Consider the following 24,857-nt stretch of genomic DNA (forward strand, 5'->3'; position numbering starts at 1 on the left):
ATTTTGCACGTGCACCATTCTTCCTAGCTTCTCCGCTTCTTCCTCAGTGATAACCATATAACAATAATAACTATGCTTATGTCAATTAAAATTTTCAGAAAGATAGTTGAATTGCAGATATTGGTAACTATTTATTTTATTATGTTGAGCTTGATCTGGGTGTACTGTAAATGTGTACACAATTATATTTATATAAATTTTGTTGCAGATAGCATGCTTTAGTCTGAGACTCTCACAGTTTGTTTTCTTTCAAAAGTCACCTCCAAGATTTTGGTACTCTTGTGATCTGATGGATTTGGCTCCTAGCCTGTCTGTGTAGAGAAGGATAAATTGCACCATCTAGTGGCTTGAAGGAGAGCTTTAGAGATTAGCTTTTTGGAAACTGGTCTTTCATTTAAACTTTATTAATTGGGTAGCTAGAATTGGGAAAGTTGCCCTCTGTAAACTTGTTTATTCAGGACACCAGGCGCTGACTTGGTTCTCAGTTTAACTGCTTCTGTTTTTTTCCAAATAGATGGAATTGACCTGCTTGCATTTGTATTTTTATTGTAGGAGGCCTTACATCGGGAACAAATGTTGGAACAGAAGTTGGCCACCCTACAGCGACTGCTTGCTGTCACACAGGAGGCTTCAGATACTAGTTGGCAGGTATCTGCAGAATTAATATACTTAATATACATTTGAGGTATAAACCGTAGAATATCGGTCTAAAACTTAACATATGCTAGGATATAAACTGTACTTTGAATTTATTATAATAAATATACAGGTAAAATTTGAAGGTTGGTTCTCTCATTCAGGTGGTAAGGAGCATTAGTAGCAAAGTACATATGTGCTTTATCTTAAAATAACCAGTACTACTAGTTGCTCCAGAAGTGAATGTCTCCAAAGAAAGTGATATTTACCCTTATTAGATTTTTAAAATATAGAATTTTCTTACAAAGTGCTAAAAGAGTGTGAGCATTTTTATTGTGTTAATTTACATTTATTATATTTTCCAACAGGCATTAATAGATGAAGACAGGCTCCTGTCAAGGTTGGAGGTCATGGGTAACCAATTACAAGCCTGTTCAAAAGTAGGTAGCTCACTTCAGATTAATTGTATAGTATTCAGGAATGTTGAAGGGCAGTATACTCTTGACATTTTTCAAAATTAAATTCTGGTAGTAAAACTTTCAGTGCAGTTGGAACAAACACTTTCAAATGGGCTCCCTGCAGCTTCAACATGTTGGGATTTTGGCTGTCAGGGAAAAAGGGTCCTGGTGCCTTTAAGATCGCCCCTGCTGCTTTGGGTTTTGAAGGATTAGTAAGAAATGGGGAGGAAAGAGGGTTGGGAGGGCATGGTCAGTTACATGAATTAAATAGCAACCAGCAGGGCCTGGCTCAGATGAGGATGCAGATCAGTATATGCATCAGTTGTCGGCTGGGTACTGTAATCCCCCCCAGCCAAAATTCTCTCCACAAATGCAATGCCTACTCTGTTCACCTCTTAGTTTAGGGCGGAATTGGGTTTTATGTTCTGCTATGGACATATTTGTTGGGGGTGGCAGGGCTTTTGCTGGGGCTGGGAAAGAATTTTTCCCTGACAGATTGGTGAAAGAGTGTTTTGGGTTTTTTTTTTTTTTTTTTAAATTTTGTTGGAGCAGGTTAAGGGATCATGGGGTAGATAATGAGGTTAAAACAAATTTGTCAATTTAACAAGACGCAGGCAGTGAAGGTATTAAATTCATGGGGTGGTCAAGTACTATGATTAACTGGAGATGGAAGTGGTTGTCGGGAAAGGCTGCCCTCACATAAACAAGGAACAGGGGTTTGGCAAACCTTTCTTCTAGCATGGGAGGTAACTGGCCCCTCTTTACTATTGTATCTTTAATCCTCATGGGAGATGGTGGTGTGTCAGCAACAGTCAGAAATCAGGCAGGGAAAGGGGAAGTCTTGTGGCAAAAGATGGGAACAAATTTAAAAAAAAAACAAAAAACTGATGTGCAAGTCATTTCCAGATATTTTCCAGATAAAATTTGGGGCCTAATTAAACCACAAGTTTGTCTTGTCTGTTGTTCCATGTGGTCACAATAATGGGGTTTATTGAGTTGCACACTGAACAGATCTTTAAGCAATTTTTGCCAAAACTAAATTAGATGAAATGGTGTTCGTAATCAAAAGTTATCAACATTTTCCTAGGATCTCGTACACAGCCAAAAATATATGCCAGGGAAAGACTTTCAACTTAGCTAAAACTTTGTTTACAGCATCTACTAACCATAAATAGTGTTATCATATGCATATACATGTAAATACATAGTACAGTTTTGGCAATTGTTTCCAACAGCAGCCAGTACTCATCGGCATTTTTACTCTGGATGCAAATTTTTCAAAAGTAAACTTGAATAATTCTTCATCTGAGATTTTAGAGACTGAAAGGCAAGCATGCTTTGAATAGCTGGTATACTGTTAGCTTTCCAGTATGCTGTGTGTCTTTTTTATTTTTATTTTATGACAATCTGGATTCTATTTTAAAAAAGAAAATAATAATGGAAATTCTGTGAGAGGAGCCTACACTAGACCTTCCAAGTGGGACATCTGTGGTATACTAATATGTCAAAGTTTGTCTGCTAAACTTGACACTGTATTGATAGTGCACAGATAGGAATTCATGGATTTTAATAGAATTTTTGTTGCTTTAATAATCAAATCTAATTCTAGAATCTACTTCCCTAAACATTCGAGCAAATGTCTGTCTCACACTAGTCTTATACCAAGCCATTCAAACATCCACTGAACATTTTGTTGCCCTTAAGATTGTTACATCTATCAAAATAGTTCGTTTTCTTCTTGGCAGAGTAGGTCTTTAATTGTAGTTTAATATAAAGAACTACTGCATGTTGTCCAAAATTTTAACCTGCAATAGAGCATTGCTTTGAGATGTAGCTCAGTTCTCTTGAACTTTTCTATTTGCAGAATCAAACAGAAGATAGTATACGAAAGGAACTTGTGGCATTGCAGGAAGACAAACACAACTATGAAACAACAGCCAAAGAGTCCCTGAGGAGGGTCCTTCAGGAAAAAATTGAGGTGGTCAGAAAACTCTCTGAAGTGGAGGTATTTAGCTTGCTTGCTTGTTTGTTTTATAAGCACTATTTGAATATTCCAGATTCCTAGTTCTTTACTCCATTCCAGCACCTGCACACATCAGTGTATTGGAGATGTGCATTTTCTTGTTACATGGTATTTTAAGCAACAAAGAATGAGTTAGAGCACAGTACTGAACACAATGGTAGATCAGTAACTTAAGTCCTATTTTTTCATTTAAGAACGAAACCTCAGTGAAAGTGTTTTCCATGTAAAAAGTAGACTGCTGTCTGATTCCAATCTCTCATTTGACATAGTTAATATATTGTGTATAAAAATAAAGACAATATATAAATAAGACTTGAAAAGCTGAAAGAATAACTGGCTATGCAAAATATTATTTAATGTTTTTAAATTAAATTTCATTGGTCACAGTCCACCAGTTATTTTATTCCCTTCCTTCAAATCCTTTCTTGATGATTGAATTTTTCTTCCCTTTTACCAGTGATCTCTATCTATTCCTTCCCTTTTATGCAATTTTTCTCATTTTAAAAGTAGCAATTTAAATTTTGTTTCCAGTATAATTAAATCTACTGTTTTACTCTTTAATTCCTGTTCCTCTTGAGCATCATTTCCTGTGTCAGCTTACTACAATGAGTAATTTGTGTTCTGATTTCTCATGGCTTCAGTATAGTTATTCATGTACATAAACTTACTCTCATGTATAATTGTTATAATTGGGTCTCAATTAGTAAACTTTTTCAATAAGACCTGTCCTTTTTATTTTTGGAAAGGATCATGAAATGTTATGGCACTAATAATAACTTGAGGCTTGACACACAAATTTGTTTATTATTTTGTTACTTCTCTTGGGAAGCTTGTTAATTATTGCAGGTGCATTTTTGCTCCTCGAACCGTACTTTCTTTGACTCAAATGGAATTGTAATACTGAATTTGTGACACATAGGCCGGGTCTACACTAGCCAAAAAACTTCGAAATTATCATGCAAATGGCCACTTCGAAGTTTACTAATGAAGCGCTGAAATACATATTCAGTGCCTCATTAGCAAGCAGGCAGCCACAGCACTTCGAAATTGATGCTGCTCATCCAGATGGGGCTCCTTTTCGAAAGGACCCCAGCTACTTCAAAGTCCCCTTATTCCTATCTGCTCATCGGAATAAGGGGACTTCAGAGTAGCTGGGGTCCTTTTGAAAAGGAGCCCCGTCTGGACGAGCCGCGCGGCGGTGAGCTGCGTCAATTTTGAAGTGCCGTGGCCACCCACATGCTAATGAGGCTCTGAATATGTATTTCAGGGCTTCATTAGTAAGCTTCGAAATGGCTATTTGCATGGCGATTTCGAAGGTTTTGGCTAGTGTAGACGTAGCCATAGAAATATGTTAATTTCTTTGTTTGAACTGTGGGAGAGAACGCTTAATCAGACTGTGATAAGATTTTGTATACTTTTTTCAAATTTGGTCCAGTCTGAGTCCTTTGGTACTTGCGGATGGTGTTTGTAGCTGAATGCTTTTTTTTGTTAAATGTGTATTTCACTCCTTTCTCGTTCATGTAATTACCAGAGAAATCTAAGCTCAGGTGTTACTTTGTTTTTGATTAAAATAATGCAATGGCTGCTCAAGCTATGTATTTGAAATGCAGATATACTAAAGACATTTACTTAAAATTTTGCAACCATTAAGATGTTTTAAGAGCCTTTTTTACATGAGATTGAATTGGCCTGATGAGGGCTGTGTTAGACTGAGTACACGTACAAATTGATTGAGATGTTAAAATAAGTGAGATCTGTGGGAACTGTGCAAACAGAACACTTTCTTTTTCCCTATATTCTTGGCAATACTACAAGTCAAACCTTTCTAATCCAACACTCTCTCATCTGGCGAAATTCATGGTCCAGCATAATTTTAGTTAGCTGGATATCCACTTATCATGGATGTGACCAAATTTCCTGTGTTCCCATGGAGTTTGTTTACAGCCACCAGTCCTGGCTTCTGTGTTTTGTGCTGTTATTGAGCTTTAATTTACCCCCCAAATGTTTTCTAGGAGCCCAGTAAGCAGTGGAAGTGTTGGTAATGCTGCTAGACAATATTGACCTCCCATGGTTCTTGAAATTCTTTCATTTGGTACAGGTCAGGTCCCAAGGATGCCAGACTAGAGAAATTCAACGTGTACTTCTTTTTTGAGTGATTGCATATGTCTATTTTATACTGTGTACATGCTGCATGCACTGTTGTCAAAATTTTTTCCCTCCGTGATATCTTTTGGGCTAGCTCTAGTGCCCTCTGGAGTCATTCTTGTACTTGGTGATATAAGTGCTCTGCATCCACTCATTTCCTTCTTACCACTCGTGACAGTTGCTGGAACAATCCTTTCTTGCTGTGGGGGCAAGATTTTTTCCCCAGACTCATTCAGAATATTAATAGGTTAGTGTATACAGCTTCTGCAAATTGTGTCAGTGTATATGGTCAGTTTATATCACTCTTATTAGCAAAAGACTTTTTGCCTGGCATTCCTCGTCCTCAGGCTACAAGCCTTGTGCTATGAATTACCTGCGCTCAAGTTGTTTTAAAGAGCTTTGGAGGCTACAGATTATTGTTATAGAAGCTGCCCTTGGACCTCTCTGAGCTGAGCTGCTTCAGTTAAGCACTGAATACTTCAGCATTGCTCTGAAGCGCTCTCCCAGCATCAGACTCATCCCAGCTTCATTCTCCATCCCCAGTACCGAGGAAGAACAAAAAGCAGCTTCCGAGGTCAATGGCACCATCAGTCCACTGGTACCCAGTGTCTGGTTGGTGTTAACAAAGGGTCCTCCACTGGTCTCAACACCCTTTGCAGAGTTGTCTGTGCCACTTTGGACATGGGTAGAAGAGCAGCTCAGTGCAGATCTCCTCATCCCCTCTCCCCCCTTGTTTCTTTTCTGCAATGGTGAGCACTTTCTCACTGTACTGCTTTTTGTTCTTCCTTGGTACTGGGGATGGAGAATGTATTCAATATCTTGATTTATAGCAGCTCCAGCCACAGTGGCCTTGCTCACCAGTGAGATGGTGATTGGACCAGTCAAGACCTTTGGCAAACTCCTTCTCCAGTCCCCCACTTCAAGACTAGAGGAAAAGTATTATGTGCCAGTAAGCAAGTTTCATTACCTGTATTCTTACTCTCCTCCAGGGTCCCTTGTAGTGTTTGCTACTAATGAAAGGGATAAGCAGGGTTAGTTGAGTGCTAACCTGAAACTAAGTACTGGAGGGGTAGCCATGTTAGTCTGGATCTGTAACACCAACGAAGGGTCCTGTGGCACCTTATTGACTAACAGAAAAGTTTTGAGCATGAGCTTTCACGAGCAAAGACTCACTTCATCAGGTGCTGGTCATGGAAACCTGAAACTAAGAAACTAGACCTTTCCAAGAGAAAAGCGTATTCTATGGTTAGACTCCAACTGCATATCGCCAGTCAGCAAACTTTTCTGGGGAAATATTTTCATCTGTGGAATTTCCCAAATATGTTCAGACTCCCTACCTCAAGCTTTGAGTCAGGAATTTGCCGCCTTCCTAGAAGAAGGTAAGAAAGTGGCCAGGAACTCTTACCAAACAGCTGTGGAACCTGTTGATTTGAGGGCTCAGAGAATGGCCTCCATAGTCACCATGAGGCACTCTTTCTGACTCCCAATTGTCACCAAGGTCCAACAGTCAATCTAGGAACTCCCATCTGAAGTCTCTTCCCTTTTGCTTGAAGCAGGTGGACTCAAAACTGAAGAACTCAAGTGATAGGCTATGGTCCTTGGGCTTGTATGCTCCGTCAACCTTCAGAAAACAGTTGATGCCATGATAGCTTCTTAAATTCTCAAAATCCTCAAGACAGGAGACCTGCAAAAGAAAAGGCAGTATTTATAAATGGTGCCAGCCATTCCCTTCCATGTTAGCATCCTAGCTGAGGCCCCAGAGATACTCTGGCAGGTCCAAGCAGACCATATTGAAGGTATGTTGGAGGGCACTGTGCCAATAACCATTTCATTTTTTGGAGTGTCTGTTGCTCTTAAGCCTTGCTTAGACATTTATAACATCAGAATACAGTAACAGTCAGCTATACCCTTCGGTTTTTGTCTACACCTCCTTCCCACCCCTTCTCTTGAGCGTCTCTTTGTCCAGGTGGTGCATTCCTCCTGTGTAGGGGGTTGTGGAGGAAGTTCCTCAAGATTTGAGAGGGAAGGGATTTTACTCCTAATATTTTCTGATCCCAGAGGCAAAAAGGGGTACTCCAGTCCATCCTGGGCCTGCATTGCATCAACAGGTATCTCAAGAAATTGAGGTTTTACGTGGTCTCCATGACCTCCATCATTCTTTCCCTGAACTCAAGAGAGTAGTATGCCACCTGCTACCTAAAAGATGTGTAATTTTCACATTTGTCTTCCATGTCCATATAAGAGTTCTCAGAGTTGAAGTAGGTAATTGCCACTACTAATTCATTAGCCTTCCCTTAATGCCCATCAGTAGTCCTAAGGGAATTTACAAAGAGTTTGCCAGTTACAGCTGCTGTGTTCCGATCTGCCATGTCCTCAATGATAGGCTGATTAAAGATTGGTGGCAGGCTCAGGTGCAAGACAGCATCAGCATGGTCCAAACAGCTTTCAGAATGCTGCGTTGGCTTATAAGCGAGCAGAACTCTGTTCTTTCCTAGTTCGGAGAACAGAATTTTTGGCAGAGTGCTCAAGTCAACCCGAGCCAGCACTTTTCTGCCAGAGGCCTGCTTCCAGGTCATGACAAACCTGCTATCCAAAGGTCATAGCTCACCCAATCACAGCAACTAGTGTGCCGTGCTTCAAGCTACTTAGACTTAAGTGGTTCAATACACAAGGCTGCCTCTCACGCCCTTCCAGATGTGGCTAATGGCAGTATATTCCTTGAACAGATAACACACAGACTTAGTATTTACTGGAGCCCACCTGATCCTCACCTCCCTGGGCTGGAGAAAGAAGTCATGGTCAGTAATGATGGACGTGCCCTTTGTTGCTCCACAGACTTTAGGATCTTTAGTCTTGGATGCGTCACATCTAATGTGGGGAGCCCACCTCAGGGCTCAGGATCTCTGGTTGTGGAAAGAACTCTCCCTGCTCGTAAATGTCAGAGACCTCAGAATAGCGTGTCTGGCATGCCAAGTATTTCCCAGATCTCAGACCAGATGGTTCTGACAGACTGCACACTAGCCATGTTCTTTAGCAACAGGCAAGGAGTGGCCCAATCCTCTGCTCAGTGTCAGGAGGCCTTCGGTCTTCTGTGTGAGGCACTGTTAATTTTGAGATGTCTCACCTCTTTGGAGCCAGGGATCGTTTGGTGGATAACCTCAAGTAGATTGTTCTCCTTTCCCCACAAGTGGTCTCTTCACCTGGAGGTCAACAGCATCATCTTTCAAAGGTGGGAGTCTCCCCAGGTGGATCTGTTTGCCATAAAGCAGAAGTGAAATGCTATCCTTAGCTGTATGGGCTCCTTCTCCAATCTCTTCCTGCTCCTTGTGGGCAGGCCATCTGCTGTACACCTTTATGATTATTGCCTTGGTTCACAAGGTTCTTCTAAAAAAATCAAATGGGACAAGGCAAATGTTACCCTGATAGCTCTCGTGTGGCTCTGTAGGATTGGTTTGGTATCCTTCTAGATCTCTGTGACAGCTCCACTTTACCTGGACTTAATTTCGCAAGACTACAGCTGATTGCTTCATCCTAACTCACTTCCTTGCATTTGACTGTGTGGCTGAACCCTGTAGAGCAGGTTGGACAAGTCTTGCTAGATAATATAAAATTTTACCTATTTGGCCAAGTTGAAACGTTTCATATATGGGGTTTTCAAACAGGATCTCTCTCCATCTCTTCTCTTCAGCCTATCTTGAACTATTTGCTCCATCAAAAGCAGCAGCATCTGACATGTTCATTTAATGGTCAGCTCAGCTGTTCATCCCCTAAGTGAATAGCAGATCAGTTTTTTGCCACAAAATGACAGTCCAGTTTTTCAAGAGGTTGGAAAGATTGTGTCTTAAGCTCATGATTTAACCTCTCTGCTCCTCCACCAATGGCACTACTCTTCTCTGTCAAGGACACCTTCCTGGTGCCTATACCTTGGCCAAAAGGGTCTCTGAGATCAACGACCTGTATCAGGACCATCTTATACTGCAGGGGTCAGCAACCCCCAGCACACATGCCAAGAGTGGCATGCAAGCTGATATTCATTGGCAGATGAGGCAGGAGCTCAGCCCCACCCATCCTCCCCCATGCAGCTGGGAGCTTGCTAACTGTGGATTAACAGAAGACCAATAGTGCTACCAACCCGCCACCTAAATGGCAAAGTTTTGCATATTTATTTATTTATTTAGTGAGTCTGTTGTAAGTAGGACTACAGTAAACTTTCATATCCAGCCGCCCAAGGACTACGAGGTTGCTCAATTATTCAAATATTCTGGATAATAAAGAGGTAAAGAAAAACAAGATTAGCTATTAAGAAACAAACAAATGTATGCAGAGTACTTTATTTACCAAAAACAGTAGTATTGTACACTGTAAAATTATATTGCATTTGCTGTGTGTAATTATATTTACTTTATACTGTATTTATGGAGAAAATAACTGAAATTTACTTACGGTTAAAATGCTGGTTATTTGAGAGCTCAGGATGATAGAATGCCAGATATGAAAAAGTTTACTGTATTAGTGACTTTAAAAATATTGCTGGTACTCAGACTTTACGTAGAGGTCAGAAGGTCAAATGTCAGCACTCTGCATGTAAAAGGTTCCTGACACCTGTTGTACAGTATTTTTCAAGAACAAGACACAACTGTACCTTATCTTCCCTTTCTGCCAAAGGTGGTGTCAAAATTCCAAAACAACTAGGTCATTCTTCTATCTTGTTTTACCAAAATTTCTCAAAAGCGGTGAGGAACAACGGCTTCATGCATTAGGCAGGTCCTTACTTTTTCTTTTGGACAAAGCCCTTCTGCAAGTCCATGCAACTCTTCATGGTGGTAGTGGAGAGGATGAGAAGGCTACCCCTGTCAACCTGAAGAATTGCACATGGATAACCAACTGCCTATATTTGGGCTTCCTGTGAATAGGCAAATGTCCTGGCTCTAGTTACTGGGACTGCTCATTCCAGAAGAGCCCAGGTTTCATCAGCACCATTCCTCAAGAAGGTAATAATCCATGACATCTGCAGAGCTGTGACCTGGTTTTCTCTACATATCTTCAGGTCTCACTATGCAATCACTCATCATGCCTAGAGTAATGCCAGTTTGGGGAAATCATTGTTGCTTGTCAGTATGTCGATAAACTCTGAACTCACCTCCTGGGGTACTACCTAATGAGTTCCATTGTATAGAATCAAAATGAGCAAGCACTCAGAGCAAACTGAGATGCCCATTCCATGACCCACCTTCCTACCCTTCCCCTGTAGTTCTCAGCAAGAGTGAACAGAGAGAGTGCAGCCTGCAGTGTTCCCTGTAAGCTGTGCATTTGTGTGTTAATTCAGGAGAGATTCAGATGTTGCCCAGCTGATTAGCAGAGTGCCCACAGGTAGGCTTTTTGTTTGTTTATGGTGCATGTAAAAATTTCTTCTGCACATGGATGAAAAAATCCACACGTGGATGGAAAAGATTAGAGGGAGTATTGATGCCTAACTGTGCAACTCCAAAGGGCACTAGAACCTGCCCAGTGAATATCAACCAGTAGGGGAAAAATTTCCAACAGTGCAAGTAGCATTGTTAGCTGGTGGCCAGGTAATGTGCGGTGAGGTACTCCCCTGGGTCCTAAACAACCCAGTTTTTTACTGTTAGAGCAGACAGTTCCTAGCACTCTCACCCATGGCCAGGCTGTAGTAACCAAACGGTTAAAGTTCTTTTGTTGTGCCGGCTGTGTTGCAGTGACAAAAGGGTTAACAGCAGGGTCAGGCTTAGAGCTTAACTAGTTACAAGTTTATTAAGCTACAGTTATAAGCGTGCGGTTACAAAAGGCTATTGTTTACTTCTTATATGCTAGCAAAGTACAGGTGTTAACAAGTTACGTTACAATCCAATACAAAGATATCTGTTACCATCTAACACAATGATATCTTCGCACAATGACATCTAGTTACAGAGCTCTAATTCTTTAGCTGTGCACAAAAAAAGTCAGAGACCTAGCATGGGTGTATCTTACCCTCTCTGCGTCTCTCGATACCAGCGTAGCCAAGCCGGATCGGTCACTCAATTCCGCGGAAAGAAGAATACGAGGTTGGGCGTCCCCAGTTGTGGACCTCGGGAGGCAATCACCTGACCCGACCAGCAGGAAGTTGGTTGAATGCACTCAAAGTTAGAGTTCTGCTGGACCCATCTTTTATACCCCTTTTGGGTTATGTATTCTCTTTCTTATCTATGGTGCCAGATCATACTGGTCTGTCTTTGTGACGCCAGTTTGTTACAAGGGCATTTCTACTTAGTTTGCACTTGTAAGACAAGAGATAAGCAATTTAGGAGTACAGGACATTCTTTTGTGCGGGCGGGGCACGTCCCCTTCTGGGTGATTGTGTGTGTGCATCATATTGATCAATGCCAGCTGGGGTGATTTCTGAGGGTCCCCCCCCCTCATGTTGACAGTCTGGCCTGTTAGCCTTCTAGCTGTACTTTCTGCTTCTCAGGGTCACGATAAGCTAGCATATCTGGGCCTCAATGAGGGCATCAAAGACTGTGCTGTCAGCAGCCATTTCCGTGCCCTGTGTGCTCCTCGGTGCGGGGGGGCAACGAGCAAGCTGGCTTGTAAGGGGGAGACTCTGTCTGGCTACAAGCATGCACACCACTAGCACGGAATGGATGCAAGCGACATGTCTCAGACAATAGTTATGAAAGGTTAATAACTTCTTCCGGAATGTACTCTGATTTTTTCATAGAGGAACAAGTTGTGTCTCTGGTTAATGTAAGATTGTCCTTATCTAAATTGAATGTTACAGAAAAGGTGTTTTGTTTTTTTTTAAATTGGCAGAATTTTTGCCAATGCTTAATCCATCCATTTGGCTTTTATTAACAGAAGAAGAAAGAAGGTTTTTACATAGTATTTCTTTACATAAATTGAAACTTCAGTATCAGAGTATAATATGCGTAAAGTGTGGACGTATTGGTTTTCACAAGTGCTGGTTTTTTTCTTATAGCGAAGTTTAAGTAACACTGAAGATGAATGTACTCACCTAAAAGAAATGAATGAGCGGACTCAGGAAGAATTAAGAGAATTAGCAAATAAGTACAATGGAGCTGTAAATGAAATTAAAGACCTCTCTGACAAACTAAAGGTAGGGACAGAATTCTGTCTAACCTTCTGCAATTGTTCGCAATGCTAGATTTCAAGGACTATGTAAAAACTAGTAATAAAAATCTAATGGAAACTTTTTTTACCATCAAGAAGAGAGTGACAGCTGTTTCAAGTTGGTAAATGACAGTATAGACCTGTGTCATGAGCATAAGCATTTTGAAACTGAGACAGTTCAGCAGTCCTGAAAAGTTCTTTGGACACCTCTGTTGTCCCAGTAAAATAGATGTTTGTTCTGTGTCACTATGAAGTTATTGAAAATAAATTGTTCTGGTATGTGTTCTCTCTTGTTACAGTTTCAGACAAACTGCTTCTTAATAAATAGAGGCTTCTAGGACAAATAGCAAATACATTGCTGTGGAATTACATTTAAGAAATGGAAATACAGGAGAAAATGTAGCCCTATGAAATAAACAAGGTTTCCATTAACTTATTTTTGGAAATGGCTTTGTAGAAAAAGTTGACAGACTGAAATTAAATATCCTTTTTAGCTTCTCTGATAGTCACATCTGAATGTTCACTCACATGGAAATTAAGTGCATCATTGTCTTAACACTGAATTCTTTTCCTTACATTTGAGTAGGTGGCAGAAGGAAGACAAGAGGAAATCCAGCAGAAGGGGCAGACCGAGAAAAAGGAATTGCAACATAAAATAAATGAAATGGAAGAGCGAGAACAAGAGCTTCAGGCAAAAATAGAAGCTTTGCAGGCAGATAATGATTTCACCAATGAACGGCTAACTGCTTTACAAGGTCAGTCAACTAGTCAAAAAATACTTGGCTTATATCTTTTTTTTTTTTTTCCTTTAATCTGTCAAATATCTTTTTCTTGGAATTCTGTTTACAGTACGGTTAGAACACCTTCAAGAGAAAACTCTTAAAGAACACAACAGCTTAGGTAGGTCTGATATTAATGTTCTTTGCTTAAAGCTGGATTTCATCTTTAAATTCTTCAGTATATTAATTACAGCAGTGCTTATGATCTGTGTGTTGCTGATAGGAAAAAAAAGGCATTTAAAATTATGCGGTTGGCTGTCTCTTCTTATTCACTGATCATAGTTGCATTTGTCATGTTAAAAGCAAAATATGGATGTAACAAAATTCCAGAAGAGGGTGCTATTATTTAAAATGTTTATCAATTTTTACTTTTTTCCATTGCTAGTGTGTTGAACTCGTTTGTGCAGGAGACCATTTTTTGTTTTTTAAAAAAATTAGGTAATTGACAGTTGTCTTTTGATTATGGTAATTTTTGACACATTTGATCAGTATGTGACAGCATGTGTTGTATAAGAAGATGTTAAATCGTATCATGAGTTGTAACATAGATTATTTGATTTGATTGTTCTGATATTTAGAATGAGGAGGCAACATGGAAAGCTAATTATATTTCACAGTGTTCTACATAAAATACTTGGCTTGAATACAGAAATAACGTCTTTTCTTAATTGTAGGCATACAAGTTGATGACTTCATACCTAAAATTAATGGGAGCGCAGAAAAAGGTAGTGTATCCTAAATAAAGAACTCTTTTATAGTTGCTATTTAAACTTGAATACATTATGTTGATTCTCTAAGATTTTATTTGAATATTTCCTATTTCTTTTTTAAAATAAAAAGTAGTTTGTCTTCTATTTAAAACATAGTCTTTTAGATTAGACTTGTCTAAGTTTTGTAATAAGACTATTTAAAAACCTAATGAGCCGAATCAGAAAGTAATAGTTCAATGTTTCTTCAGATGAACTCCCATTGAGTTCAAAGAATAGCAAGGGGGAGAAAGCCATGTTAGTCTGTATTCTAACAAAACAAACCAGCAGTCATGTAGCACTTTAGAGACTAAAAAAAAAAAATTATTAGCTGATGAGCTTTTGTAGGGACAAAGCCACTTAAGATCAATAACGTTTCCAGTATAAACTAACAGTTATATAGCTCAGAGGTCCAAAAAAATAAATAAATTTAAAAAAAAAAGCTGACAAATCAGCTATGTGAAATTGAAGGGTGAGGAGGTGTGAGGGGGAAAGACACTAATAGTCTTCAAAGAAGTCTGCCTAGGATGTCACAATCCTGCCATTAGATTAACAGAAATAGTGCCATTGCTACTTTAAAAAAAAAAAAAAAAAAAAAAAAAAAGCGTTAAGCATTTTTGTGCTTGTTTGCCACCCAGACACTGTACCCTTCAGCTAGTAAGCCAGAATTGGTAAGTAAATAGGCCTGAGTGGAGTGAATGTGAATGTTTTTTAAAATGTCCCTTGAATGAAATATGTAAGTATATAAATTGCATAAATGGTAAAAACTAAAGATTTTTAAAATGCAGTTTTTAGTTGAAGATGTTAATAAATAGATGCAATAACCACCTTTTTCCACAAAAGAATTTAAACTGATTTTTATGACCGGTGTCCATTTAAGATGAATAGAGTTTTTTAAACTTGACTCTCTTTGGTGGGTGGAGAGGATTAATTATTGATGTAGTTTGGGACTGAGGGGTTTTTTTTTTTTTTTGCTTGCTGTCCAAAAGCATGCATTATCGCATCATATATAGTAGTCAACCTCAGGCTTTTACCACATACAGAGTGGTGCTCATGCATAGGACTAGAGCTGTTCCTAGAATGCTTGAAATTATAAAATGTTGAAAAAGACTTAAAATTTTCAATAAAAACACATAATTAAAAATGTGTTACGTATAGGAACCTATGTATTGAAAATGGGGCTAAAATTAAAGTTTTCCAATAATGGGCTTTTAAAATAACTTACCTTGGTTAATGTTGAAGATGTTCTTTTATCTGCTGCACTAAATATTGATAGTTTAAAGCATCATTGCTTTTGATCACTAATTTTATTTAATAAACTAGCACATTTGTTGAGAACCAATGCTTTTTAAAAATGTTCAACTTCTATTGAGTCAAAATGGTTGTTACTGCTAATGCAGTATTTTTTTTCCTCTAACTGAATTGAGTTTCTATAAAGCTTAATTTTAGAAGTCTCCTTTTGCTTGCTTATTAAAGTATGTCATAATTTTTACCATGCAGCATTTTTTTTGTCAATAAAGCCCTTCATCCTCTTCGAAGCGTGAATTTTCCCATTATCATGCTCAGTGTTGCCCATGTGCTATTCCAGACAGGGTTCTGACGTCCCCAATTCTTCTTTTTTTATATTTATTGAAATTTTCTTTCCATTAGTAGTTATCCTTCTGCCATCAATAAGCTTATGTTATTGTTTGCCCTCCATGGGAATTGAAATTGTAAATTGTCCTGCAGAAAACGCTTTTGTAGAGAGCTTGATTCTGATGTCTGCAGCCTTTATAAATACCATATGCATTTTGAAGGAATTGTAAAAATACTATATATTGAGCCTTACTAGATTTTTTTTTTCCACCCTAGTTATGAAACCTAGTTATGGCTGTGAAAATAGAAGCTGCTTATGTGGCTATCTCAGAATGTATACAGAGAGGGAAACTTAGACTGCTATCTGAAGAAAGTGAACATGTGATTAACTTGCCTTACATGCTAATGTCCCCCAAATACCAGTTTTATATATATACATCTATCTGGCTTGAATACCTGACACTTAACTATGATGCGTGTTATCTTTTACTCCTTCGTGCTAAAGTCCGTTATGTATGGCATTTCTCTGAGCTACTGCCAAATCACTTGATTGGCTGTCAATTAATTATAAAAAGGTGTAGCATTCTATGTTAGTGACCAGATTTTCAAAATTTAGGAATTTTAATCTTACTGACATTGTCTAAGAAAGCTGTTCAGAAGTAGAGGTGTTTTGCATCTCTACAAACTGAGGACAGTTTTCTGCATGAGAAAATATATTCACATTTTTTGTAAGTGGAAGAATGGTCTAAAACTGAAATGTCGTCTTGTTCAGCTACTGAATTTTGATGTATTCTCTAGAATATACTTTGCACTATGATTTCTTTTACTCTTCATGCCATCAAAATCATAAGAATATTGAGAGCTAGGATTTGAAAGTACTTTGGACAAGAGCAGCATAAAGCTAAACTGATTTTATTTTATTTTAAATTTTGAGTTTCTGGATTGCAGATGTAGGTGTGGTTTTAGAACAGAAAGTTGAAAGGGACATTATCAAATCTAGAAGTTGTTCAGACTAGTTTTAGGTACTGCATATAACCACTTTTTGTGGTTTTACAGACATTTTTTCATTTAAAAATATCTCCCCTTTGTTGTGACTATATTACCACCTCTAAGCACTGAAAAATAATGAAAAGTCCCCAAATGTAAGTGACAGATTAGTTTAAAAAAGAGATTTCGATAAACAAATCACCATTTTTTCAACTCCGTGGGCAAACTTTGCACCTATAATTTATGCATGGTTGTCAGAGGTTTAGAATGTAACCTAAATCCCTGATAGTTCCTGCTAGGCCTGTGCGTGCACCCTGCACTTTGTGTTTGTCTGCAAAGACATGGGCTGTATAGATTGACTGCCCTCAGTTTTTGGTCAGCCACCTTGGCCTGCAACAGAGCATTAATGTACCATGTTTTTTAGGTCTGTTTAGCATATCTACTCCTTTTATTTATTTTTTTATTTTTACTTTTGTTTCAGGGGATTCAGTCCCTTGCGGGAGGACCTTTCCCTTTTGAATAGTATTGCCACTGTTTTCTGTCAGGCTGTTCTGGCTCCAAGCAATGTTGAGAGGCCATCTAAGTCACAGACAGCTATTGCCGTTGCATCTAGTATCTTGGGATAGTCTCTTCTGAGACTTCATCTTTCCATCTGGTCTCAGATACAGACCAGGAACCCATCTGGATGTTGGTTACTCAGGCTGTGTCTACAGTAGACATAGCAGTTAACTGCTGATATGTGATTTTAGCAAGTGCATAGCTAAAATTGACTTTCCAGGGGTCAGCTTCAATGGCTGTCTATATGGAAGAAGGTTGATGGACTATTACTCCTGTGGATCTTCCTTAATCCTCACAACTCACAAGGAGTTGCAGGGTTGACTTTGACCCTGGAAAGCACCATTTTGCGCACATGCCAAACAAAACCCACAGAAGAATGACCCTGAACAGATTGATCTTCCATGGCAAGGTAGACATAGGCTGAGAGAACACAGTGCCCCATCAACTTAATACATCATGCATATTGTGTTTCCAAAAATATAATTGTGTTTTCTTGCGATGAGGCTCCAACCAAAAGCAAAATAAAAATTGCTGATGTAAAAAACCCAAAACTGGGTATGTGTATGAATTTTCAAATTTTAGAAGTAAAGAGAAAAAACAAGCTTAGCTTTAAAAGGACTTTTAAAAATAAGTATTAAAATATTCAAATTAAGAATAAAATATGTAAATGTTTTTCCATAGTACAAGGATTTAATATCTTTTGTTCAGTAATAATTAAACAGTAATGGTGGGAACTGCTGGTCTCAGTGCACAGTAAGACAGTCCCAAGGACTTCATCTTTTATGTGCTACATTTATTTGTAATTTAAAATCTGTTGGTGAACACCAAGTTAACTCTTTCAGCACAACTATATATGTGCCAGTGGAAGTAGTCAGAGATGTGAGTGTAATTTATGACATAGCTAAACTGAAATTGGTGTTGTAGCTAGTGCTAAATGTAGGAATTTTTGTAAAATGAATCTGCTACTAAACTTACTGAAGATTTTGTAAATAGTATAGTATTTCTTTATAAAATATATTTTTCATTTGTTTTCATTCATTTTCATAGTTCAGTATTAATATTTTAAATTTAAAATCAAACATTCTTTTAATTGAATGTTAAGTATACATTCCCAGTATTTTCTGCAACCAGATCTGAAGAACAATCTGTATAACTACTAATCTCTTTAAAAAAAAAAAAAAAAAAAAATCGACTGTTTCAACAGAATGTCTTGTCTGCTTGTATGTTAGGTTGACTCATCATATTGAAATCTGGGAATAATGCCTAATGTAAAATATTTTAATGTATATTTCAGATTTTATAATTAAATCCGTTCTAAGATGAGATATAAACATAAGTGTTTGTTTCTTCACTAGAGCACTTTCTTTCAAAGAGTGGAGGGGACTGCACTTTTATTCATCAGTTCTTAGAGTGCCAGAGTGAGTATAGAGCATTCATCGCATTGACTTAAAAACAAAACCAAAAATATCAGATGCATCACTTGAAAAATACATGTCAGTACTACTTTGTTTCTACAGTAGAGGAAATGCATAATAAGTATTGAATTACGACATTATGAACTCGAGTAAAGCTGACTCTTTTAAGAGTAGGAGATATCTTTGTTGCTTTTGTAAAGTGCTGAGCATGTTACTTGTGTTTAACATGTATCCACAATTACTACTGTAGCAGTGAGAAGGTGAGTGCCACAGTGTTGCCGTGTGCATGTAAAATTGACCTACTTCTGTAATATCGATAGCCTGATTAACATTGTTAGTGCAAAGAAAAATTGCAGGCTGCGGCAGTCAAATAGGGATGAGGTAACCTGTTGTCTCTTCTCTGTTTAGCATCATATATGTAATTTCTGATCATGTTAAAGTTTTATAATTCAGCTGGTTCTAGATCAAGTGTGACTGCAGGACACAAACATGCAAAGAAGAGACATCTTGTAGAAAGGAAGATACTTTTTGTGCTTGAGGTGAAAAACTAACTTTTCAGAAGTAAATGGTTTTGAGTATAATTAGTAGAGAAGCAGTTATGTCTGTGTGAAGCAAAAAGTTGCACGGATCAAATGGTTAGGGAAAACGCCGTTACTATTAAGTATTTCTGAGGTGGGACAGGAACAGCAGTCACAAATTAAAGGTGAGAAACCTGAAAGTGCTATGAAGACATAGCTGGAAAATAAAACTTTTTTCATAACATGGAAACAAGAACAATGCTTCGCCTCGTGTGCCTCACCTCCCTTACTGTTCTGTTAGAAAGGACTTGACAAAATCTGTTTGGTGTCACTTTAAACATTTAAGTTTAATTATGTATTAATACATTGAGCTGAGAGAGGTACTCAAACAAGTGAGGCAATAACTTTATTTGATGCTTGATTCTTGTCGTTATACGTGTTGACCTGTTGTCTTAAATACGTTGCTCATAAACCATGAGTCAAGGTCGCCAAAATCACAAACATGAAAACAGACACATTTTGGGTTTTGAACATTTGAAAGGATACGTCTGAGACTCCAGGAGCTGAGACTTGAAACTATACACCAAATATGACTCATGATAAAATCACCAGAGAAAACAACTGGACTATGATTACTGCTAATCTACAAAGCTGGCCACACTATACTGACTTTCTCTTCCCTAGGAGTTCTTACAGTTGTCCAGGTTTTTTTGTCTACAGGAAGAGACTGGACATCTGTAAAAGTGCCAGAAAACGAGGAGCTGCCCATCTAGCTTCCGCAAGTAGTGCCTGGTGCTTCAAAAGAGGATTAGAAGAGTCAGTAATACTGGATCTGCTAGGCACCAGCAGGAGAGATGGGAATGAGACAACTTTATAGTATGTCCAGAAGAGAAGAGGATGGCTGAACAGCATTTGTAAGGGTACAGAGGAGAAGGAAAGAATGCCTGAAATGACAGGAAGAGAGAGAAACCATGTGGTAGCAAAGCACAAGCAGAGAGGAAAACAAAATAAAGAGTATAAGGAGACTGTGATTAACTCTGTAAGATACCAGAATACTTAGTGTTGATAAATACCATCATCCATGTAACCCAGCTGCTATAGTTGCAGAGGAGTGTTAGGTGATCAGTAATGGGAATGAAGGGAATTGGCAGCAGCATAAATTGTGAGTAGGAAAAGTGGCATATAGTTGAGATAACACTGAGGCTTGAATTTGCTGCAGAGCCTAAGGAAGCTTGCCTCAAAATCCCCATTTAATTAGAATGGAAATTAAGCACCTAGTTCACTTATTTTCTTTTGAAAATCCCATCTTCTGCCTTAAGATTTTGGGTCACATTATCTGAAAAGTTCTGTGAAACCCTGTTTTGAATGGTCTGGGAAAACAGTAGCTTGATAACTGAATTGCTCCTCACCTGTTCCCTCCATTTCTCACAGCTTTTTGCATTAACTGCAGGACTGCCTCACCATATGCGTAAGAAATTTGTGGTAACTTTAAAGTCTCACGGATTTCAGTGGAACCAGATAGTCACCTTTTCGGTCTTTTGTGGTGATGTAGTCTTGATATTAATGTGAGACACTTGATGATACCACTGTTAATCCTTGGTGGGGTTTTTTTCTGCCATTGGCCTTAACCATTGCTTCTGAGCTTTATTTTTTTAAATAAAAGTGGATATTTTATATATGGCTAACTCTTAAGTTCAACTTTTAAATGCAATTTTTAATTTTTATAAGTAGAAAATTCTTTATTTTCACAGTTATTTCCAATATTTTCATAAATAACATGGGAAACATTAAAGGTGACACATGGAAAGGGAAAAATTATTCTCATGTCCTTTTGTTTGTTGTAAATATGCTTGAAAGTATATTATATTTTTGTTTTCATTACATTTGAAGTTTTGTTTATCCTGGAAGACTCTGATACTTGGACTAAATATAGATAAAGTGATAATGCTTTAAGAGTTACTTCTGAACAATTAAGAAAGGAAAAAATTTAGTCAAAGTTCAGACATTCAAATGAATTATTTTTAACTCCTATGTAACTTCAGGCACTGATGCTTTGGATAAAAGATGTCTTGTTTAAAAATACATCATGTTTTATAATGAGCTAGTGCACCTAAACTGTTCTGAGCCAAAGAAGGGTTGTTATCTTACAATACCCTGTGGTAATACCCTATAGGGGCCTTGTTGTGTTATATGCTGTAAAACGAACAGTTTGGGGTCCTAGATATTACCGTAATATAAATAATAAATAAGGCAATTCCTGTCCAAAAGACAAAAATTAATTTTAAGATAGAAAAAACAAACAGAAAACTCTAATAAGTTCCTCAAGCACATACTACTTGAGGCTGCATTCATTCATCATGAAGAAGCAAAAAAAAGTGCAAGCTCGTTTTTTACACCATTATTTGCACTTTACCTCTGGAGCACAGAGTCTGTAAGTAATTCTTACAACAAACTTCTATACTATACTTACATGCCACCTTTTTAAGGAGCAGTCTCTAGAGATGATCAGTTCTGGTATGGTAATCAAATATTTTAACAAATGAATACACATACAGCCAAAACTATGGATAAATGTTTTTATTCAAAGTTTAAGCACCTCTGTAAAGTAAATTTGTCATATTTACAGACTGGAGTACTTTAAATCTCTAACAAAGTCAGTGTTGAGTTGTAACTTACTGCAAAATTATGGAATAAGGGATTAATTTTAAGTAAAGATGGTGAAAGATGGTTGATCTTGTTTACTTTTTGTCTTTACATTTTTCTTTTATTTTCTTTGAGTTCTCTTACTTTCTTTCCACTTCTCTGTTTGGTATTGGCAACTTTGGTAAACTTCTTCCAAAATTGATTGTATTTCATGCTGTTATGCTGATTGGAGTCTCTGAGGTCCACTAATGTTTAGTCCAGAGGTCTGCAACAAAAATAGTGAGAAGAGACATTTTTTCACATTTGGTTACACAATCAGTACTTCAAGAGATGCAGTGCATGTGAATGAGACCATCTTTAATAAAAAAAAAAAAAAAAGAAAAGAAAAAAATCACAGTACTTTTTTTGTAACCCCTGTTTTTAGAATAGCGCACACAATGATTTGTGATGTGATTCATGTTTGCTGCAGGATAGTCACAAACTTTTTACATATTCTGTTTCCTCGCACTTTAAATGTTGGGGAGAGTGGGGCAGTTCCTGTCCCCAGGGGAGGTAGTGGCTCTTTGGGGCCAAAAGGAGGGAGGCAAGTTGGCTGAAAACTTACCTGGGATGTTCCCCACCATGGTGGGACAGGGAGCTGGGCTGGGGAGAGGACTGGGAAGCTCTTAGCTGCAGCAGGCTGGGCCCATCACCTTGGGAGCCAGACAGCATGGGCAGCAGCTCAGGATGCTGCCTGAGCTACGCTGAGCCAGCCTTGGGGGCTGGGGGGTGCTGTCCAGCTGTAAGGGCTGCCAAATTTGGCTGCGCTTTGCAGGCTGGGGCTCAGGCATTCACTGTAGCAGGAAACTGGAGGTGGCAGATTTGTGCATGTCCTCCCCCACACCCAGGCTCCCATGCTCTCCTGTGAGCTTTGCAGATGGGCCTTGTCTGGGGGTGGAGCTTACCACCCACAGCAGAGGCAGGTAGAGGAGCCGGTGACAGCTGTACCAGAGTCCCCTGCAAGAAACCCAGCAGCACCAATGTTCTCTCCATCTGCCTGCACGCATTCTGCCTTCCCCTCCCCAGTTAGCCCCCAGATCTGCCCACCTTGCCTGGCACTCTGCCCTGCTGCTGACGTGCACTGGCTAGGCAAAGGGAGGGAGGGAGCCAGCCAATGTGGAAGATGCAGGTGGGTGAGGGAAGGAGGATGCAGAGTTGCCCCCCTCTAGGGCCAGACAGCTCTCTCCTGGTTCCAAAAGGGAGTCATTTGCAGCTCCAGACGCTGCTGCTGCTGATTCCTCTGCTGCTCCCTGCCCTGTCACTGCTGAAACAGTAGAACGAAATTCGGTTGGTTTAACAGCCCAGTTGCTCCTGAGGCCCTGCTGACTGTTAAACCAACTGAATTTAGTTCTTTTGTTTCGGCGAGGCAGGGAATCTCCAAGGAGTCATCGGGGACAGCATCCAGAGCCGCAAATGACCCCTTAAAAAGATGCATGCAGTTTGAGCCGCAGAGTGCCAGCCCCTCATCTAGTCCATGTATCAAGACTTTCTTGGTTATCTTCCACTTACAACCATTGCAAGAGCCATCACACCAATATAGCTCTCTTGACTCGGCTGGACGTGCTCATACAAGCATAGCCTGGTCTTCCTCAACTTGCCTTCAGTTTGCTCAATACGCATTGGGCCCTTAAACTCATTTTATTTCCTATCATGCAATTTTCTACCATTTGTCCATCTCAACGTCTTCATTTCTGTGGTGGAGAATATAATGTAATCTTTTTCTAGTGGTTGGTGTAGTCACTGCTCTGGTCATGAGGAGGGAGCCAGTTAATTTTAAACACTGCACCTTTTAACATTATTGGCAACTTGTGTCATCAAAATGCTGGGCGTATCTCAGTATAGCATCATTGGCACCAACCACTGATCCCAGGTGTTTAAATTCTTTCGCTCTTCTAAGCTGTCTGTGATGTCACTTACGGTGAATTCTGCTCCCCCACTTGTCATGCACACATTTTACCAATATTCACTCCTTCCAGCCAGCTCAAAACTATGCAGCCACATTCCAGAGTTGGCTTGCGGGGTTTCAAAATCTTCTACCCATCACCAAATCATGTGTATGAATTACTGCAAAATATGTAGCCAAGCCAAAATGAACTTTTCCATTTCCTTTGAACTTTAGTTGATTAATTCTTTGCCTCTTGTATCTTGCATACTGTTAAATTGTTATACAGCAACAAAATTGGAAGCATCACTAGCAGCTTTTAATCCATCAGTTTTATTCATATGTGGCATCGGGTTTGTGGCAGAAGCTATTCCGAAAATCAAACTGTGGTCTGCAATGCCTATATTTAAACTCATCAACTATATATGCATGAGCACTCCATGAGTCACTATTGTGGAGGAAATACTTAAAATAGATTTTTCCATTGGAATTCTTAATTTAAAAAAATTAGGAAATACACTACTGAAAGTAGTTTGAGATGGCCAGGAAAATATGTCTGGGTCCTAAGACCAGCTTTTTATATACTAATTGTAGATTTCTTATAGTTTTGACCAGGCATGGATTTGTTTAGAGTCAAAAATCTAATACATTTTGCTGCCATATACTGGTTACACATCCAACTGTTTTATGGTGTGGCTGCCACCATTGTGAATTGAGCTATTTTCATCTATAAATCAGGCAGATAGACCCTGAATGTAGATGCAGGCTTCTTGTGTTCCATTCCTTCTCCAGGGGTTTAGACAGGTTTCCCCACATAAAGGCAAGTCTTGCCTTTTGGTAAAGAAACTATGGCTGGTACATATCTGAAAATCCAGTCTCTCTTTCTCATCTTAGTAGAGTTCTATAATAATATGGAACAAGGCAAAAGGAATGGTGCTTTCCCCTTTGTGCCCTGCTTCATCTTTCCCCTTCCCACCCACACAGTGTCCATACACCATGGCTTCATGTAACTGCTACAGCTCAGTCTGAATGGCCAGTGGGGCAGGAAACCGATTTTGAATTGCGTGACTATTCTGAGTTTCAGCAACCTCTCAAAGCACTTCCACACTGTGAATGTACTCAACAAAGTGCTTCAAGATTCCATCCTATAAGGGGGCAACAATAACTTGCCATTTACAGCCTTGCTTAGTCTGTTTTAGGGTGTAGATATCTCCACCAAACTTTCTTTACTCTTCCTTTACTTTTAGAGGCAAACTAGGGACTTACCCTGGAAAAGTGGTCGTGGAGGTAAAAAACTACCTCCTGAATCCAGCTTTATAGAGGAG

At 38.9% G+C, this 24,857-nt stretch overlaps 1 protein-coding gene across 13 annotated transcripts in view; it reads left to right on the forward strand.

Moving 5' to 3' along the window:
• Positions 1-24,857, forward strand: part of SLMAP (sarcolemma associated protein) — a 139,560-nt gene that overhangs the window by 83,077 nt on the left and 31,626 nt on the right. For 8 of the 13 annotated variants that reach the window (XM_075005893.1, XM_075005892.1, XM_075005895.1 and 5 more), the window contains exons 7-14: positions 553-648; positions 1,005-1,076; positions 2,959-3,099; positions 12,239-12,376; positions 12,977-13,145; positions 13,240-13,290; positions 13,844-13,894; positions 18,391-18,453. In XM_075005893.1, coding sequence (XP_074861994.1) covers positions 553-648; positions 1,005-1,076; positions 2,959-3,099; positions 12,239-12,376; positions 12,977-13,145; positions 13,240-13,290; positions 13,844-13,894; positions 18,391-18,453 — 781 coding nt within the window. Of the gene's footprint in view, positions 1-552; positions 649-1,004; positions 1,077-2,958; positions 3,100-11,800; positions 12,007-12,238; positions 12,377-12,976; positions 13,146-13,239; positions 13,291-13,843; positions 13,895-18,390; positions 18,454-24,857 lie in introns of those variants that run through there. The other 5 variants (XM_075005896.1, XM_075005890.1, XM_075005891.1 and 2 more) reach the window with 3 other exon arrangements.

This window comes from Carettochelys insculpta, chromosome 11 (assembly GCF_033958435.1).
Source record: "Carettochelys insculpta isolate YL-2023 chromosome 11, ASM3395843v1, whole genome shotgun sequence".
Classification (NCBI taxonomy): domain Eukaryota; kingdom Metazoa; phylum Chordata; order Testudines; family Carettochelyidae; genus Carettochelys; species Carettochelys insculpta.